This window comes from Dama dama, chromosome 1, assembly GCF_033118175.1.
Source record: "Dama dama isolate Ldn47 chromosome 1, ASM3311817v1, whole genome shotgun sequence".
NCBI classification, from domain to species: Eukaryota; Metazoa; Chordata; class Mammalia; order Artiodactyla; family Cervidae; genus Dama; species Dama dama.
The window spans coordinates 52001654-52024273 of record NC_083681.1 but is presented as its reverse complement, the minus strand read 5'-3'; the positions used below and the strand labels follow the sequence as shown (position 1 = coordinate 52024273).

General features: G+C 54.9%; 2 protein-coding genes across 7 annotated transcripts in view; both read right to left on the bottom strand.

The window, feature by feature from the left end:
- ARHGEF17 (Rho guanine nucleotide exchange factor 17) overlaps positions 1-10419 on the bottom strand; it is a 56984-nt gene extending 46565 nt beyond the window's left edge. Inside the window, exon 1 of the mRNA XM_061149734.1 lies at positions 6817-10419. Coding sequence (XP_061005717.1) covers positions 6817-9999 — 3183 coding nt within the window. The 5' untranslated portion in view covers positions 10000-10419. The remainder of the gene's footprint in view (positions 1-6816) is intronic.
- A 5845-nt stretch (positions 10420-16264) lies between these two features.
- P2RY6 (pyrimidinergic receptor P2Y6) overlaps positions 16265-22620 on the bottom strand; it is a 34208-nt gene continuing 27852 nt past the window's right edge. For 4 of the 6 annotated variants that reach the window (XM_061149693.1, XM_061149683.1, XM_061149703.1 and 1 more), the window contains 3 exons: positions 21030-21094; positions 20065-20126; positions 16265-19176 (listed from right to left, as the gene is read on the bottom strand). In XM_061149693.1, coding sequence (XP_061005676.1) covers positions 18156-19142 — 987 coding nt within the window. In that variant the 5' untranslated portion in view covers positions 19143-19176; positions 20065-20126; positions 21030-21094 and the 3' untranslated portion in view covers positions 16265-18155. The remainder of the gene's footprint in view (positions 19177-20064; positions 20127-21029; positions 21095-22620) is intronic. The other 2 variants (XM_061149712.1, XM_061149721.1) reach the window with 1 other exon arrangement.

Here is a 22620-nt window from a genome sequence, read left to right as displayed (position 1 = left end):
ATTTTAGGCCAGTGAAGCCCATTTTTTCTGACCTCCAGAACTATAAGATAATACTTGTATTAAGTCACTAAACACGTAGTCATTTACTACAGCAGCAATAGGAAACTAATACAGCACCCATCTGCCAGCCTAGACCCTGGGAATCAGCTCATGTTCCTCCCACCTCAGATACCTCTGGAGACTCCCCTCTCCTCTGCTCCCTGCCCCAGGAGTGTTCAGAGCTCCACAACTGCACCAAACCCCAAAGAAAGTGCTAACATCACACAGCAGCAGCATCAACACTTCTGTGGCAGGCCCCAGAGTGAGCCCCACAATCTGCCACAACTGTGGGGGAGAGACCCCTCTATATGTGCGGAAGGGTGCAGAGCAGCAGCTGGTTGTAGGGAACAGGGTCCCTAGGGGCCAAGTCTGGGTGAGTCTCAGCCCACTCTGAGCCTCAGTCTCCTCAGCAAGCTAAAGGGGACTGTGAATCCCACCCACCAGCACTTGAGTCTACTAATACAAGCTGGGATCCTACTAAGGACAGCTGTTACCTCTCCCAGCAGGAGAGGGAGTTCTTCCTGGTGCCTAAGAACATGAAGGAATCTATGACTCAGAGAAGGGAAGGGACTTACTTAAGGACACTCAGCAGGAAAACAGAGAGGCCAAGCCTAGAATCCAGGTCTCCTGATGCCTAGTGCCAACCTCCACGTGTCTTACCACGTCATCCCTCATGAGCTCCAAAGCTACTGGAGGGGGCTCAGATACCCTGGCTGGGTCCCTAGGCGCCTGCTTGTCATGGGCTGGGGACCAGTCTCAGCTCAGAGCGTGGCAGCCTGGCAGTCTTCCTCTGCCTCTGCCCACCCCTGGAATGCCCCAGAGGCCCGGGGGTGGGGGTGGAGGTTGCCTGGAGGATCAACTCCCATGGCGGGGGGGGGCATGGTTCTAATAGGCTCCTGCTTCCCAAGAGACCCAGCGCCCCCGTTTCAGGGCCTGCCAGCCAAGGCGCCAGGCTGCCTGGGCACGTTTCCCAATAAGTACGCCAGGGCTGCGAGCCTTTCTGGGAAACATGGGCTCCCCCTTCCCCCCGCCCTACTACCATCATCCCTGCCAGCTCTGCTTAGTGGGAACTCTGTGGGGCCAACGTATGGCCTGGGAGTCAGGACACCTTGGGCCCAATTCCATACTCGAGACCCAGGACCTGGGGCAAGTCTCTGTCCACCCTGAGCCTGCTTCATCTATGTACTGGGATGCCCCCTCTAGCTAGAGGACCAGATGGGAGGGATAGCACTGCCTGTGGGTGGCGCGAGCTCCCTGTCTCAGATAACACACAAGCTGGAGCTGACAGGTGTCACAGCGGTTGCAGAGGAGACACCAGTGGGATGAGGCACTTTTCACCTGCCTCACTGGGGCCCTGAAAACCTCCACCCTCCTAGCCTTTGAGCCACACCAACAGAGGTCTACAGGGGCGTCTGGTGCAGCCTACAGCTCCAGCTGACCCTGGGGGCTTTGTCAATCTCCCCCTCCCCACTCTAAGTGACCCCTCACAGCCACAAGAAGCTGCAGCAGAAACCCCCTACTCTATTGCCTCTGCCCCAGCCCAAGCCCACATTGTCTCTTACCCAGACTGTTCCAGTGGCCTCTTGATGCCCCTTCCCCTGGGCCTCTGCAGTCTACCCCCATAGAGCAGCTAGAGCAGACTTGTGAAAGCATAAGTCAGATAAGGTCACTACTCTAACTCAGAACCTCAAAATAAGGCCTGCTGTCTCACCTCAAGTAAACACTGAAGACCTCCTACTAGTCTCTGAAATCTACCTCATCTGGCCCCAGCCCACTTCCACTCTCCCTTAACTCTGACCTCATCTCCTACTTAACTCCATTCACACTGTCCTCTTGACTTTTACCCCAGGGCCTTTGCACTTGCTGTTCCTCTCTTCCCCATAAGACAGCCACCTGTCTGGCTCCCCCCAAGTCTCTGCTCTCCAGTCTCACCTCCTCAGTGAGACCTTATTCAGATTTCTTAATTTAATATAGCCCCCCCACCACCCTGTCATCCTCTATCTAGTCCCAGCCCTCATCTCTCTCTGAAACACACGGATTCCATTTACAGACAGGGCTCCTCACTAGCCTGGAAACTCCATGAGGTCAGGTCTTTGTTTTGTGTGCTGCTGAATCCCAGGGCCTAGAAGAGAGCCCGAGTGTCCAGGGGTTCAGTAAGCATTTGTTGCAAGGGTGAATGCATTGCCTTATCAAAGCTCACCCAAGTCTCTGAAACAAACTCCTAGGACACACAGTTTAATCTGTTCTTTCCCAACTACTAGCCTCTGCTCCTCCTAGAACCTCTGCCTGTCTTCTCTGGAGATTCAAAGCAGAGCTCCAGACAGAGCCTCCTCCAGGGAGCGTCTCCTGCCAGCACCCAGGCCAGTCCCTCAACATCCCACAGCCCCTTCCAGTCAGCTACTAGATCCTGAATTCTCTGAGTGCCTCGGCAGCCTGGCGGTGCCTCCACCCCGCTGCGGGGCAGCACGTGTAGCCTGAGAGATCACAGATGGGCGGGAAGGAAGCAGGAGGGACAAGTCCTGGGAGGGAGGGGGCTGGGGACAGGATTAGCAGCAGCTTCCCAGCCTCCCAAACCCAGCTGGTCCTGAAAATTCAGGGCTGGAAAATGTCAGACGCAACTCTGGTCCATCCCCCAGCTCTTCCTTGTAGTGGGGGGAGGACAACCTATTCCTGGGCCACACTCCCCTAAGAGCCCAGGACCCTTAGAAAGTACTGGGGGTGGGGGGGAAGACAGGGAATAAACAGACAAAAGGGACAGCCCTCTGCCTGTCCTCCCCTTCCCAACCTCCTCCTGCTGGGTGACAAGACATTTAATTATAGATATTTGGTACTGCTCAGAATTCCAAATGTCCTAATCGCCTCCCCTCCCAGAGCCAGTTTCCATGGAAAAATCAGAGTGAAAAGCCAAGGAGGGAAAGGAGAGAACCCCCACCCCGTGGGTTCCCTGCCAAGGAGAGACAGAGAGAAGAAAGGTGACAAAGAGCTGTAGCCAGGCGGTCCTCTGCAAGGTAGGGAGCTGGCTGGGCAAGAGGGGGGATAGGGGCCATGTCTGCTGGGGGCAGGGGGTGTGGGCAAGGTCAGGCTGGTGCATGGGCCCAGCTCTGCCCTGCCATACTAGGTGACCTTAACGTCAGCGTTCTCCTTTCTGAGTCTTGAAGTTCTTCCCACCACAAACCCTGGCCCCAGAGCATTAAGTAACTACCATGAAAGTGTTCAGACAGTTGGGGGTGCAGGAAAGGCCCCAACTAACCCCTGACCCTACCCCATTACTCAGATGGCAGGCCAATTCCATCAAGAAACAAGGACCCTCAGGCCCCTTCACCTCCAAGACACTGACATTCTAGGATTCAGTGGGAATCTAAGAGCCTGCAATTCTAAGAATTCAGCCTTGTGAGATTCTCACAGCTTTCATTTTTGAAGACTGAAACATTCAGAGAGTCTGGCATATGGTGGTGGTGGTTTAGTCACTAAGTCATATCTGACTCTTGCAATCCCATAGGCTGTAGCCAGCCAGGTTCCTCTGTCCATGGAATTTCCCAGGCAAGAATACTGGAAGAGGTTGCCATTTCCTTCTCCAGGGGATCTTCCTGACCCAGGGATCGAACCCGCCTCTCCTGCCTTGGCAGGCAGATTCTTTATAGTATGCACTTGATAAATGTCAGCCACTGTTACTGCCGTTCCAATACACTAAAGTTCTCTGAGTCCATCCATCTGATTCTGAGACACAAGCCACTTCCTGTTTCTGGACTAGAGTTGCCACTTCTCTCTAATGGGTATCAGGTACTTGAGGACAGAAGGTTGGATCGACTCTGTACTTTAGAGCCAGAACAGGGAAGCCTTGGGATGAAGAACTACTGATCTTCCAGGTTACTGTGGGCCTAAATGGAAATGACAAGGCATGTGGGAGGGGGCAGGGCAGAAATGCTCCATAGCTGGGCCTCCTCCACCCAGTATATCTGCAAGCAGGTGTTCATGGAAAGTGACCATGAGCTATCCCTTATTCCCTGGGCTCCTAGATCCTTACAGCTGTTGCATAGAGCTGCCTTTCTCTCCCTTCCAGCCATATCCTAACTCCTTCTGTTTCCCTTGACCACCCTACAGGCTGAATCCATCCTATAGACTTTCAAAGACCAGGCAGCCTAACCACCCACTGTACAGATGGGAAAACTGTGAAACCCAAGACGACTCTGTTCAGGTCTCAGAGGAGCTGGGCCTGGTACCAGGGCTCCTGCTCCCAACAGCGCGGGCAGCACCACATAGAGGGTAGAAACAGACTTTGGGGTGGGAGAGACCTGACTTTGAGGGACTCCTCACAGCCTAAGGGTAGGGTAGGAGCCCCCTCTGTCCCCAGAGCCTCTCCTGCCGGCCCCCTGGTTGGGCTCACATTGGTTTCTGCCTCATCAGCAAAGCGTGACAGCCTCTTCCCTTTTTATTCTGGAGCCCACACCACACCATCTCCACCCACAGCCCAGGGAGCATGACTGGAGCCCCAGGCCCAAAACAAGGGGACATTGTCTCCTCCACGGAGGCCAGAAGGAGGGCTGGACAGCTGCTCCCCATCTTCCTGGAGCCAGAAGGAAGGGGACAGCAGGAGGGATTCAGGCGAGCAGATGGGAGAACTTCCAGGCTTTATGAGTGAGTTGGGAGTCAGGGGATGGTGAATCTCTTTTGAGCTGACTGAAGTCCACCAGGTTATACTGCGGCCAGAATGCCCAGTCCTGTGCTCAGGAGGCAGTAGGGCGCCGGGAGGAGGGGCCGAGGCTGGTCACTGAGAAGCAGCTGAGACAGTGAACCCTGTTTTTCTCTCCTCTCTCCTGCCCCCAGGAAGGGTGTGATCATACCACCCACGCCCAGTATACACAAGCCTGCCAGGTAGAGACCATTACTTACAGAAGGGAAAGCTGAGGCAAAAATCAGGGACGGGACTGATCCTAGGCCACACAGGGATCTGGAGCCAGGGCTCAAACGCTGCTCTTGCAACGACAGACTCACCAGTTCCCTAAGGGGTAAGAGGGGACACTACGCTGGGCCTGGAGAGAGAAGGGGACTGGAGCGAGCAAAGGCCTGGAGGCTGGAGAGAGCCTTCACTGAGCACAGAGAGAAGCCTGTGTTATGAGCAGGTATGTTCCACCTCATACGCCTCTGGGGGCAGCATGGGGTGTCTGGGGCGTTTAGGGCAGCTAAGCTTCTCCCTGAGACCAGGCAGGACAGGAGGACAAAGTGATGAGAGTAGACCTGGAGTCAGTTCTGCAAAAACTCCCACCTCCTCTCACTGCGTCTTCTTAGGATTAGCGCCCCCTCCCCCCAGTCTCTCCAACTCCCTCGATTCACTCCCCTAACTTACTCCTCAAGGCTCCCAGAGGAGATAATTATATGGGAAAAGTATCTGGGGAGGGGGTCCCTGGCAGGAGCTGCCCCTGCTGTCATCCCTCCTCCCCCGCCCCCCCACAAAGACAATAGGCACCTGAGCTCCCCTACCAAGCTCTGAGAAGGAAGGACAGGTCCCAAATGTTCCCTCTCCCTGCCCACTGACCGCAGCCTCTGTGAGAGACACCAGAGCCAGGACTAGGAAAAACTAGACAGGAGGGAGAAACAAAGAGAGAGGGAGAGAGTTCAGAGGGGGCCGTGAGAGCGCTGAGAACCGGCAGTGACCAAATTAGTCCAAGGTTTAGGGTTTTTAGGTTCCTCACTCTGCAGGGAACACAGTGGGTGTGTGAGCCATGGTTGAAATAACCCCAGGCCATCTCCACTCCAGACTCAAAGCCAGAGCCTCAAATCTAGCTTCCAACTGAGGTGCCAAGCCATAACACTGCCTAGAACCCATGTGAACCCAAAAGCCCAAACTCCAGAAACAGCTAAAGACAGAAGGCAGAGAGGAGGTCTCTGGGAGAATGAGTCCCAAGGCCTGGGGTCTGGCAGAGGAAGGAGGAAGCATCTCAGAGTCACCAGAAAGGGGGAGAGGGGAGAAGATACAAGCCTGCAGGATGAGGGACAAGTGCTCCTGTCGTGTCTGCTGACAGCCCTTCCGTTGACCCTGCGCTTCCCAAGAGGTCTTCATTCTAATTGGAGGAGGCTTTGGCAGATTTCAGGTCCAAAGAGTGTGCCAAGCCACAGACTCCCCACAAATCTGTATAGCACAGCTGGAAGGAGATAGAGGCACCACCTTGTCCAAAACCCCTGATTTTTATGGATGGGGAGGTTGAGTTACAGAGAAAAGCCAGGGCTGGCAATGTCCCTTACGAAGCCCTCTCCACTTTATGGAGACAAAGTCATGCCTTGTACCTCTTCATTTCTCCCAGGCCCAGGCTCAGACCCAGATTTTGATCTACCACAGGTAAGCCACATGAGGAAGGGCAAACCCATGTCATCTGTGGGCTTCCAAACTCAAACATCCTGAGGGGGTCAGCAAGGAGCTTGAGAAACTTCCACCACTCTCACAGCTCCTCATGTATTGATAAAAAACCAGATATGAATCTTTAAAACTATTCCCTGCAAAACATTTAAAGGACCAGATTAGAACCCTTTGTAATTATCACCCAGAATACACTGCAGCAGATAAGAACCTCTGACGCTAGCACCAGCAGAAGCCTCGGGGGCCTTAGTAGACAGGAGCCATGTGTCATTAATACTCTTAAAACCACCTGGGCACTTCCAGGACCCGAGAAGCTTCCTTACACCTGAGCACGTGCCCAACGAGCACACTCAAGAGACTCCTGCAGAAGTCACATCCATTGCTCCCCTTCGGCTCGCCCCGAAGGCCCCCCCACTAAGACTCACCACTTGCGGCTTGCTGCAGCACTTGCTGGCTGGGGCAGGCTCATCTGGAGCCCGGGCTGCCTCAGGTGGCTTGGCCTCCGCAGACGGTGGTGCGGTTGGAGTCAGGCAGGGCATATCCACAGGCACTGGGGCAGGGACCCCACTGGAGTGGAGGGTCAGCATGTACTGCTTAGTGACGTCCTCAAGAGATGGTGCCTGCATCGTGGGGTGGGCTTTGGCAGGGAAGCCCATGGGCTCCGGCACAGCCACAGGGGGGCCAACGCAAGTCGGTGTCTCAGGCACCATGATGGGTGTGAAGGTGGCAGGCACACTGGCATGGCGAACGTGTTTGGAGGAGGGTCGGGCCAGAGACAGGCTGCCAGCCTGGTCCTGATTGCCCTCCTCTCTTGAGAGCTCCTGATGACTGCTCCGGGCTGGGCGCTTCTTGGAGCCACGGCGAATGAGCCGTGGGGACAGAATGTTAGCAAGTTTCGGGTCAAGGTGGAAGTCATGGTGGGTAGTGGAAGAGGCAGGTGGGGCCTCAGGTAGGGCCCTCTCAGACTGTGCCCGGCCCCTGGCAGGACTGGGCTCTTCTGGTTCTGCCCGCTGCTCAGCCAGGATGGGTTCACTGCTGGACGGAGGCAACATGGGCTCGACCTCTCTGATGGGCTCCCCTCCAGGACCCTCGAATCCAGGCCCAGCCAGCTCCCCACGGCGGCTGGGGTCACTCAGAGATTTCTTCTTGGGGGCTTTGCCAGCAACCCTGTCATCCACCACACACCCTAAGGCACCCGGCCCCTGAACAATGCTCTGAATAACCTCGGGGTATCCCTTGCTCTCTTCACTGCCCACAGACCAGTCACTGTGGCCTCTGGTCAAGCCCTCATCCACAGCTGGGGTTGTCGGAAGCCCTGTCTTGGGGCTCAGTGAACCCAGGAGGTTGCTATCCACAGAGAACCCAGAGGGTTCCTCAGAGGTGGCGGCCCGGTGGCGCTGTGGAATTGGGTCACTCAGAGACCGGTAGGCCTCACCTGCCTCCCCATTGCTCAGTTCAGTCCCACCAGGGCCTGAAGGTGGGATTTTGCGTCTGCGGCGGAGGGCACCAGGTGTGGGAGGGGTATCAGGGGACACGAGGGCCCACCCTCCCAAACTCTCTTCAGCCCCAGGGCCATGGTGGTTGGTCTGGGCTGAGGACGAGGAGAGGGGTCGCCACACTCCGGTGGGACCCAGGCTGCAAAATGCTGAAACAGAAGGCTCAGGGTCCGCTCCAATGCCCTCATCTGTCAGACTCGACTCAGGGCCAGAGAGTTCTTCTTGAGACCGCTGCCCTCCGGTCACATCTCCTGCCCAGTCAGGACTCCCAGGGGGGACATCACTTCCATCATCCTGCTGGGCACCCATGCGCTGGATCTTCTCAAAAACCTGACGGGCTTCTTGAACATACTGATCCTGGACGACGAGCGGCAGTGGGTCCTCCTCGGCACCTGGGCCTGCCAGCAGGTGTTCAGAGGAGCTGGACTTCAGGACACCGGTGCGGGATAGGCGGCGGGCCATGGGCTTCTCAGAGCAGGTAAATGACTTTGCCCTTCGGAGGGTGGCCGTCAAGTCCTTCAGTGTGGGGCGGGTGCCAGACGATGCTGGGGCTGGGGCGGGCATGGGCCCAAGTTGCCCCACCGAGCTATCTGCTGATGGTGAATCTCTTCCATCTACTGGGCCGCTTCCAAGGTCTCCAGGTCGCCCACCAGGCTTTCGGACTCTCAGCTCTGAAAGGTCTGAACGTAGAAAATTGAGTAGTGTAAGGGTCTCCGAGGCAATGTCTGGATTCGACAGGGACTTCCGTTGCCGGCTCTTGTCCGGGTCCAATCCTCCATCCCTCGATACCCTCGTGGTGCCCACGGGTCCCTTGCTGCGGGCTCGCACCTGGGGCCTGACGAGCCCTTCCCCGGCTCCGAAGCTCGGGGAGCGATACACGCCCCAGTTCCCAGAACCCCGGCTTGCCCACAGCTCCTCATCCTTGAGAGTCTCTGTGCTGGAATAACGGCTGCTACCGCGGGAGCCTGCAGGGCTGGCCAGGTAGGCGGGAAAGCTCACCTTGGCCACGCGGAACGTTCCCCCCACAGTGTCTGACAAGGGCCGAAGTCCTTCCTGGGGACCTGGTACACAGGGAGGAGAGCCAGTACCCCACTCCTGGGGTCCTTCCTCGCCAGGAGCTCTTGGAGGAGTTGGGGGATCGTGGCTCCCAGATCCCCCTGCCGAGTCCATGCTGCTCGGATTTAACCCATAACTGTCCGGCCTACAGCCCTTATCCAGAGAGGAGCTTCCAGGCCTGGGCCCCGTCCTCCCTCCCCGGCAGGGGCCACCCTCACCGTCTTGGTCCTCGTCACTGCCTGAGGAGTGGCCGCCGTGGTAGGCCGGACTCTGCGCCCCGGGCAGCGGCGGCGGCGGGCCCTCCTCTTCCTCCTCGCTGGAGCTGGCAGCCCGGCTGCGGCTGACAGGATAGGAGGACGCGATGGAGGAGGAGGAGGCCCGGGCCCAGGCCTGCGGTTGGGAGAAGCTATGCCAAGAATGTAAACCATCCGCCGGACGCTGCGCTCGCTCCTGCTGCTGCCGCCGCCTCCTCCCCTCGGTCCCCGGGCCGGGCAGCGGCCGCGCCGAACGCAGGCCCGCCAGAGGGAAGCACGTCCGAGGAGGTGGCGTCGGGGGCTGCCGGGGCTCCCGAGTCGCGGGCTCCCACGCGGCCCCGTCAGGGCTGGGCGTCCCCGAGGCCTCTGAGTCGGCACTGGGCCGCCTGGAGCCAGGGCCCCCGAAGAGCTTGCGCATCTCCGTGACGCTGGGCCAGGCTCCGCGCGCGGCTCCCTCTGCCGCTTCTTCCGCTGCCGCCGGGGAGACGCCCCCGTCTCGGGCCCCGGTGGAGTTGTCGTCCGGACGCTGTGCGTCGAAGCGCCGGGAGAGCTGGCGCACCGACGGCGAGAGGCTGCGGAGCGGGCGCGGCTGCGCGGGGGCGGCCGGGGGCCCCGACGCCAGCTTGGACACGCGCCGGGAGGGCTGGGCCGGGACGGCCGCGACCGGCCGGCACGAGGAGCGGCGCCGCAGTCCCGGAGCGTCCGTGGCCTCTTCCCTCGGCCCGGGCCCGCCGCTCCAGCGCTCCAGGAGCTTGAACGAGACGCTGCGATATAGCTGGGGCCGGGGCGCCCCGTCCGCCATGGTGGCGGGACTCACTCTGGGGGGGCTGGCCTCGGGGAGCCGCGGCCAACCCCCCCTGCGCCCCCGTCCCGAAGGAGCGCAGCGGCCGGGGTCCCAAGGCCGGGGTCTCTCCAGTCGCAGTGCGAGGCGATTAGCGGGGTAAGGGTGCAGAGACCCGAGCAGAGGTTTAGCTGCGGCGGCTCAAGTTTCTGGGCGCGCGGGCCGCCTCGGCTCCATCCCGCGCGACCCCTCCCGCCTCAGCGTCGACTCCTGGGCCCAGCCCCCGCCTCGCCCGGTGCGGCCCGGAGCATGTCGGCCCGACCCGGTCCCGGCAGGATCCCGATGCTCCGTTCCTCGGCTCTGCACCCCCTCCTCAGCCAGCCGGCCTGCCTCCCCTCGAGCTCCTGCTCCCGCCCCCTGCCTCTGGGCTGCTCTCTCCTAGCTCCCTTTTGTTGCAAATAAACTTTGTGGCAGAGGAAAGGGGGTGGGGGGCGGGGCCTCGCGCCCAAAAGAGGGGGTGGGCTCCGGGAGCGCGCTAGGCTGGGAATAGGCAGTTGTGGGGGGTGGGGAGGGGAGGGAATCGGGGAGGAGCCGACAGACCGCTGGAGCAGAGGCTGACTGGAGCAGCCCTCCAGATGAGCCCCTTGGGAGCTCGGCGGGCAGAGCTACCTCCCCCCAGCACTCGCTGCAACACGGATCGTCCGAGTGTGGTCAGCTCCGCGAGCACACAGTCAGGGTGGCGCACCCACTGCTTTCGGGCGGAAAAGCCTCCTGCCCCAGGGACCCCCAACATGACAACCTCAGACCCACAAACACCCTTTGACACAGGTACACGGAGAAACACTCTGCCCGCCGAGAGACCCGCCACCAGGGGGAGCAGTGCGCGCCTCGGGCCAACCTGGGCGCTCGCTGCTCCCTGTCCCGCCCCTTCACCCCGCCCGGGCCACGCCTCCTATCAGGTCTTTCGCGGCGAATCCCATTGTAACTGCGACCGGGTCCAGCCCCTGGCGCCCCCAAACGCCCCGTCCCTCCCACCTCTGCAGCCAGTCCAGTTCTGACCGCCCCCCAAATCCTCCCCAAGCAGCTCCAGGAGTCCCACCCTTTGTGACTACGCCCCCACGTTTCCAGAGGCCTGCCCCGCGCCCCCTTTCCCCCTCCTTCTCCGGCGGCTCTCTGGGGTACGCGGTTCTTGCGCCCTCTGCTGGCCGATTTTCCGGCCCCCCGCTCTTCTCAACCCTCGTGGAACCTTGAACGAGTAAAGCAACACCCACCACAAAAAGACCCCGAGAACTGGTTAAGACTTCACTTCCTTTACTTCATTCTTGTCGTTAACTAGTCCTTTCAGGAGCCATTTCAAACCTATTCCCTTCGCAAAGTGCACTGCCCCTCCTTCGACTTCACTCACACAAAGCGCTCGGATGGAACGTCCTCAATTTACCACTGCCAAACCTACACTCCTACCTGAGGCCGATCTGCCCTCCGGATAGGCAAGGTGTGGGTGGCTTCTCCTGCTTCACTCCGCCCCTTGAAGGTGGATCTCACTGTGCCTTCTCTATGGGTCATGAAGGCGGAGTAACTTTGACTAGTGTCAAAGTCAGGAAATGGTAGCTCCTGGCAAATTCAGGATGCCAATGCCAATGCCAATGGCAATGGCAAATTCAGATTTCAGGAGCTTCAAACACCATGCTCCTCCAGACAGCCTTTGCTAATTCTAGATCCCTGATGAGCCCTCAGCAGTATTGTCTTCCTCCTTGGGCCTGGGTTCTGCCTTCCCAGAAAGAGAGGATACTCATGTTCCCCTTAGCCCAAGAGGACTGTGGCTGCCATCAACCCCCTCCACCCCCAAACACACACCCCTCACCCCGTGCGTCCAGATGAGCAGGCATGGCTTGACATAGTGTAGGATGGTAGACACTCAGGGATTGATGGTAGACCTCATGAGACTGGGAGGACTCAGCGAGGAACTCGGGGCCCTGCTTGCTGCTTCCGTTGGATTACAGGAAATGGCTATAGGGAGAAAGCTCTTCCCCTTTGAGTTGAGACCGGTCTTCTGTAAGTCCCTCACCTCAACCTTGTCTCAGCTCTGCCTCAAAGTGGCCAGCATATCTCTCCCTCTTAATTGGGAAACTGATAGTAAGGAAGAGAGCTCTCCCTGGCGTATTACCCCTCTACCTTTTCCTTGCTGTGTGACGTTAGGTAAATCCTTTCACTTCCCTGGGCCTCATCTGAAAAGTATGGAGTGGGTTTAAGTTTCCCCAAGGGTGCCTTTCTCTGTCTCTATTTGAAATCAGACTCTTGTCTCCTCTAGATTGTTTTCTTTCTACTCTTTTGAGGAAATTTTGGTGTGGTGCGGGGATCGTCTTCCTGGAAGTCACTGCTCCTCTCCAATAATAATGATGGCCCCTGCCATCTGAAATGTGTGATTTTATTTTTTTAAACTTCATTGTTACATATTTACTTATTTTTGGCTGCACTGGGTCTTTGTTGCTGCTTGCCGGGTTTCTCTAGTTGCAGTGAGTGGGGGCTCCTCTCTAGTTGTGGTGTGTGGGCTTCTATTGCAGTGGCTCCTTTTGTTGTGGGAGCACGGGCCATAGGGCACATGGGCTTCAGTAGTTGGTTGAGGGCTCAACAGTTGCAACTCGCAGGCTTGTTGACCCATGGCATGTGAAATCTTCCTGGACCAGGTATCGAACCCATATCCCCTGCACTGGCAGGTGGATTCTTAGCCAGTGGACCACCAAGCAAGTCCTGAAATTTGTAATTTTCCAAGCTCTTTCACACCTGGTCCTGTTTTGTCTTCAGGTCACTTCTGGATTAGAGGATAGAGGTTTTTATTCCCAAATCACAGATGAGGAAGCTGATGGAGAGGAGCAGAGACTCAGGTCACAGGTTCCAGCACCATGCAGCTTGGCCTTGAGGTGTCCATGGAGCACTCATGAGATGCTGTGAGCAGGCAAGTCATTCTCTGATTGGTGAGCTTCCCAGGGTGGAGGCCCAGTTTAGATCCTTAAATACCCTCCCTGTCCACCAAAGGGATTCCTGGTCCAACGGCTCTAGCCAGCCCCACCTCAATACTGGAGTGGGGTGCCATTTCCTCCTCCAGGGGCTCTCCCCGACCCAGGGATGGAACCCACATCTCTTGGGTCTCCTGCATTGTTCTTTACCACTAGCACCACCTGGGAAGACGATAGGAGACTGTGCTTAACTAAAAAAGATTTGACACTATAGTTGGCACAACTTCCTTGGGGTCCCCACTTTCTAGGACTGGGTGGGGCAAGTGGGCACTTGGAAGGCAGGTGAAGAGAGGAAAGGGGAGGGGAGGGAGGGTGAAGCAGGGGAGGATCTAGTATCTGGGTTAGAGAAAGGCTATGTGACCTGAGTAAGTCAGTTCCCACATTCAGATCCCAGCTTCCCCATCTGTAACAGGAGGTATTATAAGTATTAAATGAGAAACTGAGTGTACAACAATTTGATGGTACCTGGAATCCCGCCAGTGGGCGTTACTGTCGTCGTGGTTCCACAGTGCTTCCCTGGCCGACAGCCCTTTTCTTTCCAGCTTCATATCAGGCCACAGTCCTTCCTATCCCTCCTCCAACAGCCTCCATGCCTTTGTGTTGTTCCCTACACCAGCAACACTCTTATCCCCTTTCCTTCAGTCTAATTACAACTATCCAAGACCCAGCTGCACTGCTTCAAGCCCAGAAAATCTTCCCTAACCCACAGAAGAATCCTCGGACCCCTTTGAACCAGCATGGTCCCTTCTGCCCCTCACAGCACTCCACCCCTGTCTGTGTCTTCTCTGTCCCCATTCCAGCAAGTAGACATGCCCAGGGTCAGCCCCTATGCTGACCCCTACCCTCCATCACTGAGAATGCTTGGGTTAAAGTGAGGGGGAGGAAGGAGGATAGGGAAGAGGAAAAAGAAAAAAAGCAGGAGAAGAGGAGGAATTCAAGCCCCCAAAATGGTGCTTGGAATCCCTGTCCTGGCATGTAATAAATGATTTTTCCTTCTTACAATAACAGATAGGGCTCATGGATTATGGCTCTTGTTCTCAAAAAAGTGTGCTGGGTTTTTTTTTGTTTTTTTTTTTTCCCATGAAAGACTGGCTGCCTTCTAGGTAAAAGAGAAAGAAAAACCTTTGCAATCTTCTCCTTAAAGCTCCTTGTTTAGAAAACTGCTATGCCTATTCCTAGAGATGGACCCTAGAGGAAGCTCTGTGCACAAAAGGTGAAACCACGATATAGCAACATTCATTGCATGCCTACTGTGTTCCAGGTGTCATTCTAAGTGCTTTGCGTATGTTAGTTAATTTAATCCTCACAACAGTTTTACAAAATAGGTGCCATTATTACTCCCATTTTACAGTTAGGGAAGTTAAGGTATGAAGAAGTTAAATAGCCTGTCCAGAGTAATACAGCTAGTAAATGAGAGCCAGGATACATACCCAGGTGATCTAGCTCTGGGGTCTGAACCCTTTATGCTATTCTGTCTTACAAGAAAAACTAGGAATGGGATTTATCTGTGGTCCACAATTTTCACTCTTGGAAAAGTAACCAGGGGGTCACAGTTTTGTGGGTTGCTGGGACAATCCTCTGGGCCTCACTGCATTGGCTGCTGGTGGAGGCCCTCTGCCTTCTGCTCTTCCGTCTCCTACCCCCTGTGACAGGCAGCTGAAGAGCCTGGTCTCAGAGGCAAGATGGATAACACCTGGACTGCTTGGCTCAGTTCTGCATTATATAGAGACTAAGAACCAGTCTCTGTCTTCTGATGTCCCCACACATCCATCTCCCCATGACCCAAAGAATCAAACTACCTTCTGTCTAAACTCTCAGCCTCTCCAGCAAGGGCACTTTGAATGGATTCCTCCACCAGCTGTAAGCACACCTCTGACATTACTGTGGTGTTTCACCCCTGCAGAGCCCTTCTCTAAATGTCCCTGTGGCTGAACAGCCTTGGCAGTTAGGCAGGGTGAAAGGAAAAACACTGAAGAAGTTATTCTGTCCTTCCCCTCCCTGCCTTGACCCTCTGCCCTTCCCTCTCTCCGTTCTACCTTCTAAGGCAGAAGACCCCCTTTGCCATGACCAGTTCTGTCAGTGCCGGGTCTGTGTGATGTACCAGCAGCTACAGGCCAGCCAGTCTGTTCTATGGGAGGAAAACTAAGATCTGGGAGAAAGGAATAAGGACTAGAGGAGTAATGGGGGTGGAGTGTGGCTGTGTGTGGATATGAGGACAAGGAGCAGAGAGGATGAGGAGCCAGCAGAGGAGTGCCTGAAAGAGACGTGAGCAGGGAGAAAACAAGTGAAGAGGACTTGGAAAGGCTTTATGTGGTATAATTCTCCTTTGTTGCCTTCTCGGGGGACCTTCAGTGACGATGCCGTAGGGAAAGAGCCAATTAGCTAAGATGGAGGTAGTCAGGCTCTCTCACCCCACGTTTGTGAATACATGGTTATGAAACAGCTGAGATCACTTATAGCATTGTGCGTGCATGTCATGATGACCCACTTGACCACAGGCCACTTTTGTTCTATAAACCTATATAAGCACCACCTGAAAAGCTCTTGCAGGGGGGCAAGTTGGTAGAGTCCAGTGAAGTCAAGGCAGGTCACGTGGAGTTGAATTGCACAGTCGTCGTTGCTGCTGTGTCAGCCATGAGAGAGTAAAGCAGGTCTCCCTTGCTGCTGCGAATAAACAATGCCTGCACTTCCTACGGCTCCTTGAGTTTTCTTCTGGCTTCCCCACTCCCACCTTGCCTACCCTGGGTTCAGTGAACAGTGAGATACAGCAAGACACAAGCCCTTCCAAGGTTTTATAAGCTCAGCTCTGTGTTTGAGATGCTTCCATATGAGGGTGCCTCCAGGCAGCCTTCCAGGTACACACAGGCCAGAATGATGGAGATGAGACGACAGGGGTAGAACCTAGAAGAAGTAGTCTGTCCTGAGGCTGATCTGCAGGCTCCAGGCCACGGGATCTCTGTGTAGCAGCCTCCGATTGGCCCTGAGGGTAGCCCTGCATCTCCTCAAGTTGCTGACTTCTCCTTTAAGAATGAGGCAGTGTTGTATCAAAAAGTCTACAAACAATAAATGCTGGAGAGGGTGTGGAGAAAAGGGAGCCCTCTTACGCTGTTGGTGGGAATGCAAACTAGTAAAGCCACTATGGAGAACAGTGTGGCGATTCCTTAAAACCTGGAAATAGAACTGCCATATGACCCAGCAATCCCACTGCTGGGCATACACACCGAGGAAACCAGAATTGAAAGAGACACGTGTACCCCAATGTTCATCACAGCACTGTTTATAATAGCTAGAACATGGAGGCAACCTAGAGGTCCAGCAGCAGATGAATGGATAAGAAAGCTGTGGTACATATATACAATGGAATATTACTCAGCTATTGAAAAGAATGCATTTGAATCAGTTCTAATGAGTTGGATGAAACTGGAGCCTATCATACAGAGTGAAGTAAGTCAGAAAGAAAAACACCAATACAGTATATTAATGCATATATATGGAATTTAGAAAGATAGTCACAATGACCCTATATGCCAGACAGCTAAAGAGACACAGATGTAAAGAACAGACTTTTGCACTCTGTGGGAGAAGGCGAGGGTGGGATGATTTGAGAGAATAGCATTGAAACATGTATATTATCATATGTTAAATACATCGCCAGTCCAGGTTTGATGCATGAGGCAGGGTGCTCAGGGCTGGTGCACTGGGATGGCCCTGAGGGATGGGATGGGGAGGGAGGTGGGAGGAAAGGTCAGGATGGGGAACACAGGTACACCCATGGCTGATTCATGTGAATGTATGGCAAAAACCACCACAATATTGTAAAGTAATTAGCCTCCAATTAAAATAAATTAAAAAATTAAAAACTCAGGGAAAAAAAAAAAACGAAGCAGTGTTGAAGGGCTGTTTTCCCTCCCTCGGGGGCTCTTGTGGGGGTGTCTCCAGGCACCAAGGACACCCTGAGCCTGAAGGAGGCACATGTGGAGGGGTGAGTGGAGGACAGGCGGGATCTGGGTTCTTCCTGGCATTTAATGCCCTAGTCCCACCCAGCTCCATTTCTTGCCACTCCTCTCCACACACCCAACCCCGGGCTTATCTAAAACTCACTGGTGCTTTATAATCGGCCTTGGCACATCTCTGCCTCTGGGTTTTGTAGACACAGTGCCTTCTACCAGATGCAGCCTCCTCCACTCTGCCTTTTAGATTCCTCCCAGTTCAAGCCCCACCCCTTCGAAAGTGTGCTCCCTGATTCCTCCGCTGAGAACCCCCAGCCTGGAGCACCTGCCCCACTCTTGCCATTGTCTGGAGGGTGGCCACGAGACGGCTCTTATTTTCTCAGCCTTCACACACAAGAGGCCACATGCCCTCCACTCCAGCTTTCTGCCTATCTGCACGGGGCAGAGCCTGGCACAGGGATGGCCCAGGCTGCTCCCCACTTCCATTTTCAGAGCTCCCACTCAGCCTTCAACATCTGGTTCAAATGCCCCCACCCCCAGCCCCTTTCGAGAGACTCCTAGACAGGGTCATGGGCATCCTCTGGGCACCCTTGCCCCCCAGCCATGCCTCCCTCTGTCACAGCCTTGACATGACTGTGTCAGTGTCTGTACCTCCAGTAACTGAAAGCTTGTATGGGGGTGGGCTCGAGATGGTTCTTCTCGGGCCCCAGAACCAAGTCAGACCCAAGCACAAAGTGTCAGCAAAGATATACTGAATGAATAGAACATAGCACACACCCCAGAGAGCTCATATTCATCCTTCAAAACCCAGGTCAAATGGCCCTTCCCAGAAGCTCTCACTTCCACCTCCCATTTTCTTTTACTCCCTTTATTGGTGACTCCAAAGTATGCGGCATACTCCTCAATCATAGTACATGTTATACTGTATTTTTGTGAGAAGTTTAACATGACTTCTGAATTCTCCATGGCTTCTTGGGGCCTTCTGGAGAACCAGGCCCAGGCTTGTCTCTCTCTGTACCCATGGAGCCTGGTCCAGAAAAGGGGTTTAATAAATAGTTGTTGAAGTTTCGGGGTCTGTGAGGGCTTCAGTCTATGCCCAGCTGAGCTAAGCTCTAATTCTCTGCATGCTTTGGAGCTGTGGAGCTCCTGGTGCCCCAGTCACGGTGGCAATCACAATGGTTGCCCTGCCCCCAGGTGTCCTGCCCTGGAGGACTCAGCGACCCTGTCGCTGCCACTTGGCCGTGAGTTTCTGTAGCAGCTCATGTGGCCGCTGGCGGAACTTCTTCTGGGTGAAGTAGAAGAGGATGGGATCCAGCATGCTGTTGACACTGGCGAAGGGCCGGGTGACCTTGTAGGCTGCTGCAAAGGCCTCCAGCACAGGGCAGGAGACGCCAGGGGTGGAGCGCACCGCCAGATAGGCTGTCTTGGTGACGTGGAAAGGCAGGAAGCTGATGGCAAAGACAGCCGCCACCACCACAGCCATGCGGGCTGCCTTGCCACGCCGCTCCTGGGCCACTGGCCCCGCTGGGCCATCCTGGCGGCACAGACGACGGGCCAGGCAGCAGTAGCAGGCCAGAAGGGCAACAAAGGGCAGCAGGAAGCCGATGACCGTGAGGGTCATGCCATAGGGCATGTAGCGGGTGGCCAGGGCGGGTGGGCTCAGGTCATAGCAGACCGTGCGGTTCCGCTGGATTCCTGTGGAGGCAAAGAGGGCAGTGGGCAGGCACTGGGTTGTCACGGCCAGCCATACAGCCCCACACACGAGCCAGGCAGCCCGGCGGCCCCCACGCTTGTGCCAGGGGGCCAGAGGGTGACAGATGCCTAGGTAACGCTGGAAGCTGATGCAGGTGAGAAAGAGGATGCTGCCATGGAGGTTGGCATAGAAAAGGAAGCGGACCAGGCGGCAGGTGAGGTCTCCGAAGGGCCAGTGGTCACCTTGGGCGTAGTTGTAGATGAGCAGGGGCAGGGAGCAGGCATACAGCAGGTCAGCCAGGGCCAGGTTCAGGGTGTACACGGCCGTGCGGGTCAGGGCCCGGCGGGACATGCAGATCTGGGCGATGACACAGGCGTTCAGGGGCAGGCCGACCGCCAGCACCACCGAATACACGGGTGGCAGCAGCAGCTGCTTGAAGTTCTCTCGGTAAACGCAGTTGGTGGGCGGGGCGTCCAGGGCCTGGCCTGTGCCATTGTCCCATGCCATGCCTGTTCAGCTGGGCTTCCTACATCCAGAGAGGCTGGGGAAGCAACACACAGTCCGTCAGTGACCACACTCGTGGACCACCCAGTAGGCCCCTGTCCCTCTCCGGGCCCTTGATTTTCCTGCCTGGACCATCTCTGATACTCACCACCCCACCAAAGCCCCTCACAGCCCTGACTTTCCCAAGATCCAGAATACAATAAAGCTCAAACTTGAGAGAAATCCAACTCATTTTCTTTCTATAATATTCATTTCCCACCAACCTTCCTGATGAATTTCTATTCATCCTTCAAAATGCTAGTCATAATGGCTCCTCATAAAAGGAGAGTGACAGACTTTGGTTTGAATCCCAACTGCGCTTCCCTGGTGGTTCAGACTGAAGAATCTGCTTGCAGTTCAGGAGACACGGGTTCGATCCTTGGGTGGGGAAGATCCCCAGGACAAGGGAATGGCTACCCACTCCATTCTTGCCTGAAGAATCCCATGGACAGAGGGGCCTGGCAGGCTATAGTCCATGGGGCTGCAAAGGGTCAGACACAACTGAGTGACTAACACTTTCATTTTTCACTTTCTGCTACTTACTAGCTATGTGACTTTGGTCAAGTGACATGGTATATTAATACATTACCTGAGTCTCAGTTTTCCCATCTGAAATGGGAGAATGATGCACCCATCTCTCAGGATGTCATGTAATCAGAGGCGCTAAATCATGCTAGGCAGGGCTTCCCTGGGCTCCCTGGAGTTTGGGGATGGTAGTCATGGTGGGCCTACCTGTCTATCTCTTTCCCACAGACTGAAAAGCTCTTAAGAAGTGCCAGGTCTGTGTCTGAGAGCCCAAACTGGGGCCCAGAGCAGGGAAGACCCTGTTAATTAATCAATCAATATTAGCAGAATGTCAGACTTCTGGGCTAAGGGCTGTGCTCACCTTCTCAGCCTGGACTCCATCTTCCTAATCCATGGTTCTTCTTTTGGTTGCAGTCTACTTATCTGTAAAATGGGGGGAAGATGGTGATCTGTGTTTATGCATGCTCAGCTGCAAAGAAGGAGGTGATTTAAGAGTTCCCTATGTCCTTCCACTGGACTTGAAGCTACAAAGGCGGGTCTGGCGAAGCCACTGAGGCCACAGTGTCCTCTGGTGGCCAGAGAGAAAAGAGCTTCCCCACAAAGGCAGATGGCTGAGGGACCTACCTACAGCTACTTTGCTGCTAAGTCACTTCAGTCGCATCTGACTCTGTGCGACCCCATAGACGGCAGCCCACCAGGCTCCCCTGTCCCTGGGATTTTCCAGGCAAGAACACTGGAGTGGGTTGCCATTTCCTTCTCCAATGCATGGAAGTGAAGTCACTCGGTCGTGTCCGACTCTTAGCGACCCCATGGACCGCAGCCTACCAGGCTCCTCCATCAATGGGATTTTCCAGGCAAGAGTACTGGAGTGGGGTGCCATTGCCTTCTCCACAGCTACTTTACAGAGAGGAAAATCCAGGCACAGTTAGGGGCACTGACTGCTCAATCTCAGAGAGTTAGGAGAGTCAGAGCCAGAACCCAACTGCCTGTCTAAGAGGAGGCAATTTAGCATGACCCATGGACATGGACTGGAAAGGTTACAAATCTCGCTTCAGAGCTAGGCAGGTCTGGTTCAAACCCTGGCTCCTCTGCTTCTATGCTGGTCTACCTAGGGAATGTTGCTTGCCTTTGCTGGGCCTGTGTCCTTGTCAGTAAAACTGTTATAGACCTGATACACAGTAGGTGCTTAATAAGTGCCATGCCATGCCTTTGTATCCTACACCTTGTTCTTCCACTCATCCCTTTAGGCTGAGTTTTAGGGGAGCCAGCAGCACAAATGTCTTAAGAGGTCCCCTGATGGGATCAGTCTGATTTGTTGATACTCACCTCCCCAATGGCATTTCCATATTTACTGATGTCCAGAGAGAATTCACAACTTTAATCCAATGGTCCTATAAGGGAAAACCTTTGGGATAGTGACTCAAATCATCCCCTCTTCCTATTTTACAGATGAGAGAAACTGAGGCCCAGAAAAAACATGAAGTCCTGCCAATACACTCAGAGAGAAATAGAGCGTTGAAGTCAAGCATATGAGCTCTGGTCCAGATGTCCAGGTTCAAATACCAGCTCTGCCACATGTGAGCTATGTGGCCTAGGCCTATTAATGAACCCCCGTGCTTGGCTTCCCTATCCATAAAAAGGGATAATACAGTACCCGCCTCATAGGTTTGTCGTGAGGATCAGTGCCTGCCACAAGCAAGTGTGAGCGACTCTTAATGCAAATATACCTAATAAAGTTATAAAAGTTGTATGAGAGTAAAATGTAACTCCCCAAACTAATTTCTCCCATTTGATTTCAATGAAAATGTTTTACCCAGATTGTGGGTAACTGAAAAATGATGATGCTTAGATTCTCTAGTCTGTAACCCACATCACCTTTAATTATCAAGCATTCTTCCTGGGGCTGCAGTCCCAGTCCCAGTCCCAGTTCTGGGAGCATGGGGCACCCAGCTAACCAGTGAAGCACAAGGTGGAGGCCAGAGGAGGAACTACAGTGGTCCCCCCATTGTTGCCAAGAAGCCGAGATTAGTACAGGCAAGAGAAAGTTCATTCATCCATCTTTTCATTCATTTGTTTCGGCCATTCTTTCATTCTCCTGTTTTCACATGGGGCTTCCCTGGTGGTTTAGCTGGTAAAGAATCCGCCTGCAATGCGGGAGACCTGGGTTTGATCCCTGGGTTGGGAAGATCCCCTGGAGAAGGGAAAGGCTATCCACTCCAGTATTCATGTTTTCACATGCCAGACATTTAATGGGTACTCACTACTTGCTCACTGCATGGGGCACAGTGTATAGATGTAGATAGGTGGACACATAAACAGATAGATGCATACACATACACGTATTCATAGACATATGTCAATCTGAAGGGGGAGACCGGTGTGAGACACAGGATAGAAGACATTTTCAGAGGAGGATGAAGGATGGAGCAAATCCCTGGTGGTTGAAGAAGATGTGCATGGGTGGAGAGGGGTGAGAGGCCCCCTGGGGTGACCCCAGTGGGGAGGAAGTGGGAGCAGGCAGAGTCCGAGAGGAGAGCAGCCTGCTAGGACAGAAGGTCGTGGTGAGGAGGAGGAACTGGGCAGAAGGAACTGTGCGGTGCCGCTGCACTCTCTTTGGGGAGGTCTGTTCCCCTCAGACACCACCCTGAGAGACAGCCTTCTGACTCAGGGGACTGGGGTTTCCAGGCGTTTTCCCCCGCTCCCCCCATTTAATTAACTTTTACAATGGTGGGTGAGTTTCTTGCTGTACAAAAGTGAATCAGTCATATGTATGCATATGTCTACTCTTTTCCGGATTTCCTTCCCACCTAGGTCACCACAGAGCGCTGAGGGGAGTTCCCTGTGTCATACAAGAGGTTCTCATTAGTTATCTATTTTATACATAGCAGTGTCGGTCCCAACCTCCCAGGTCATCCCA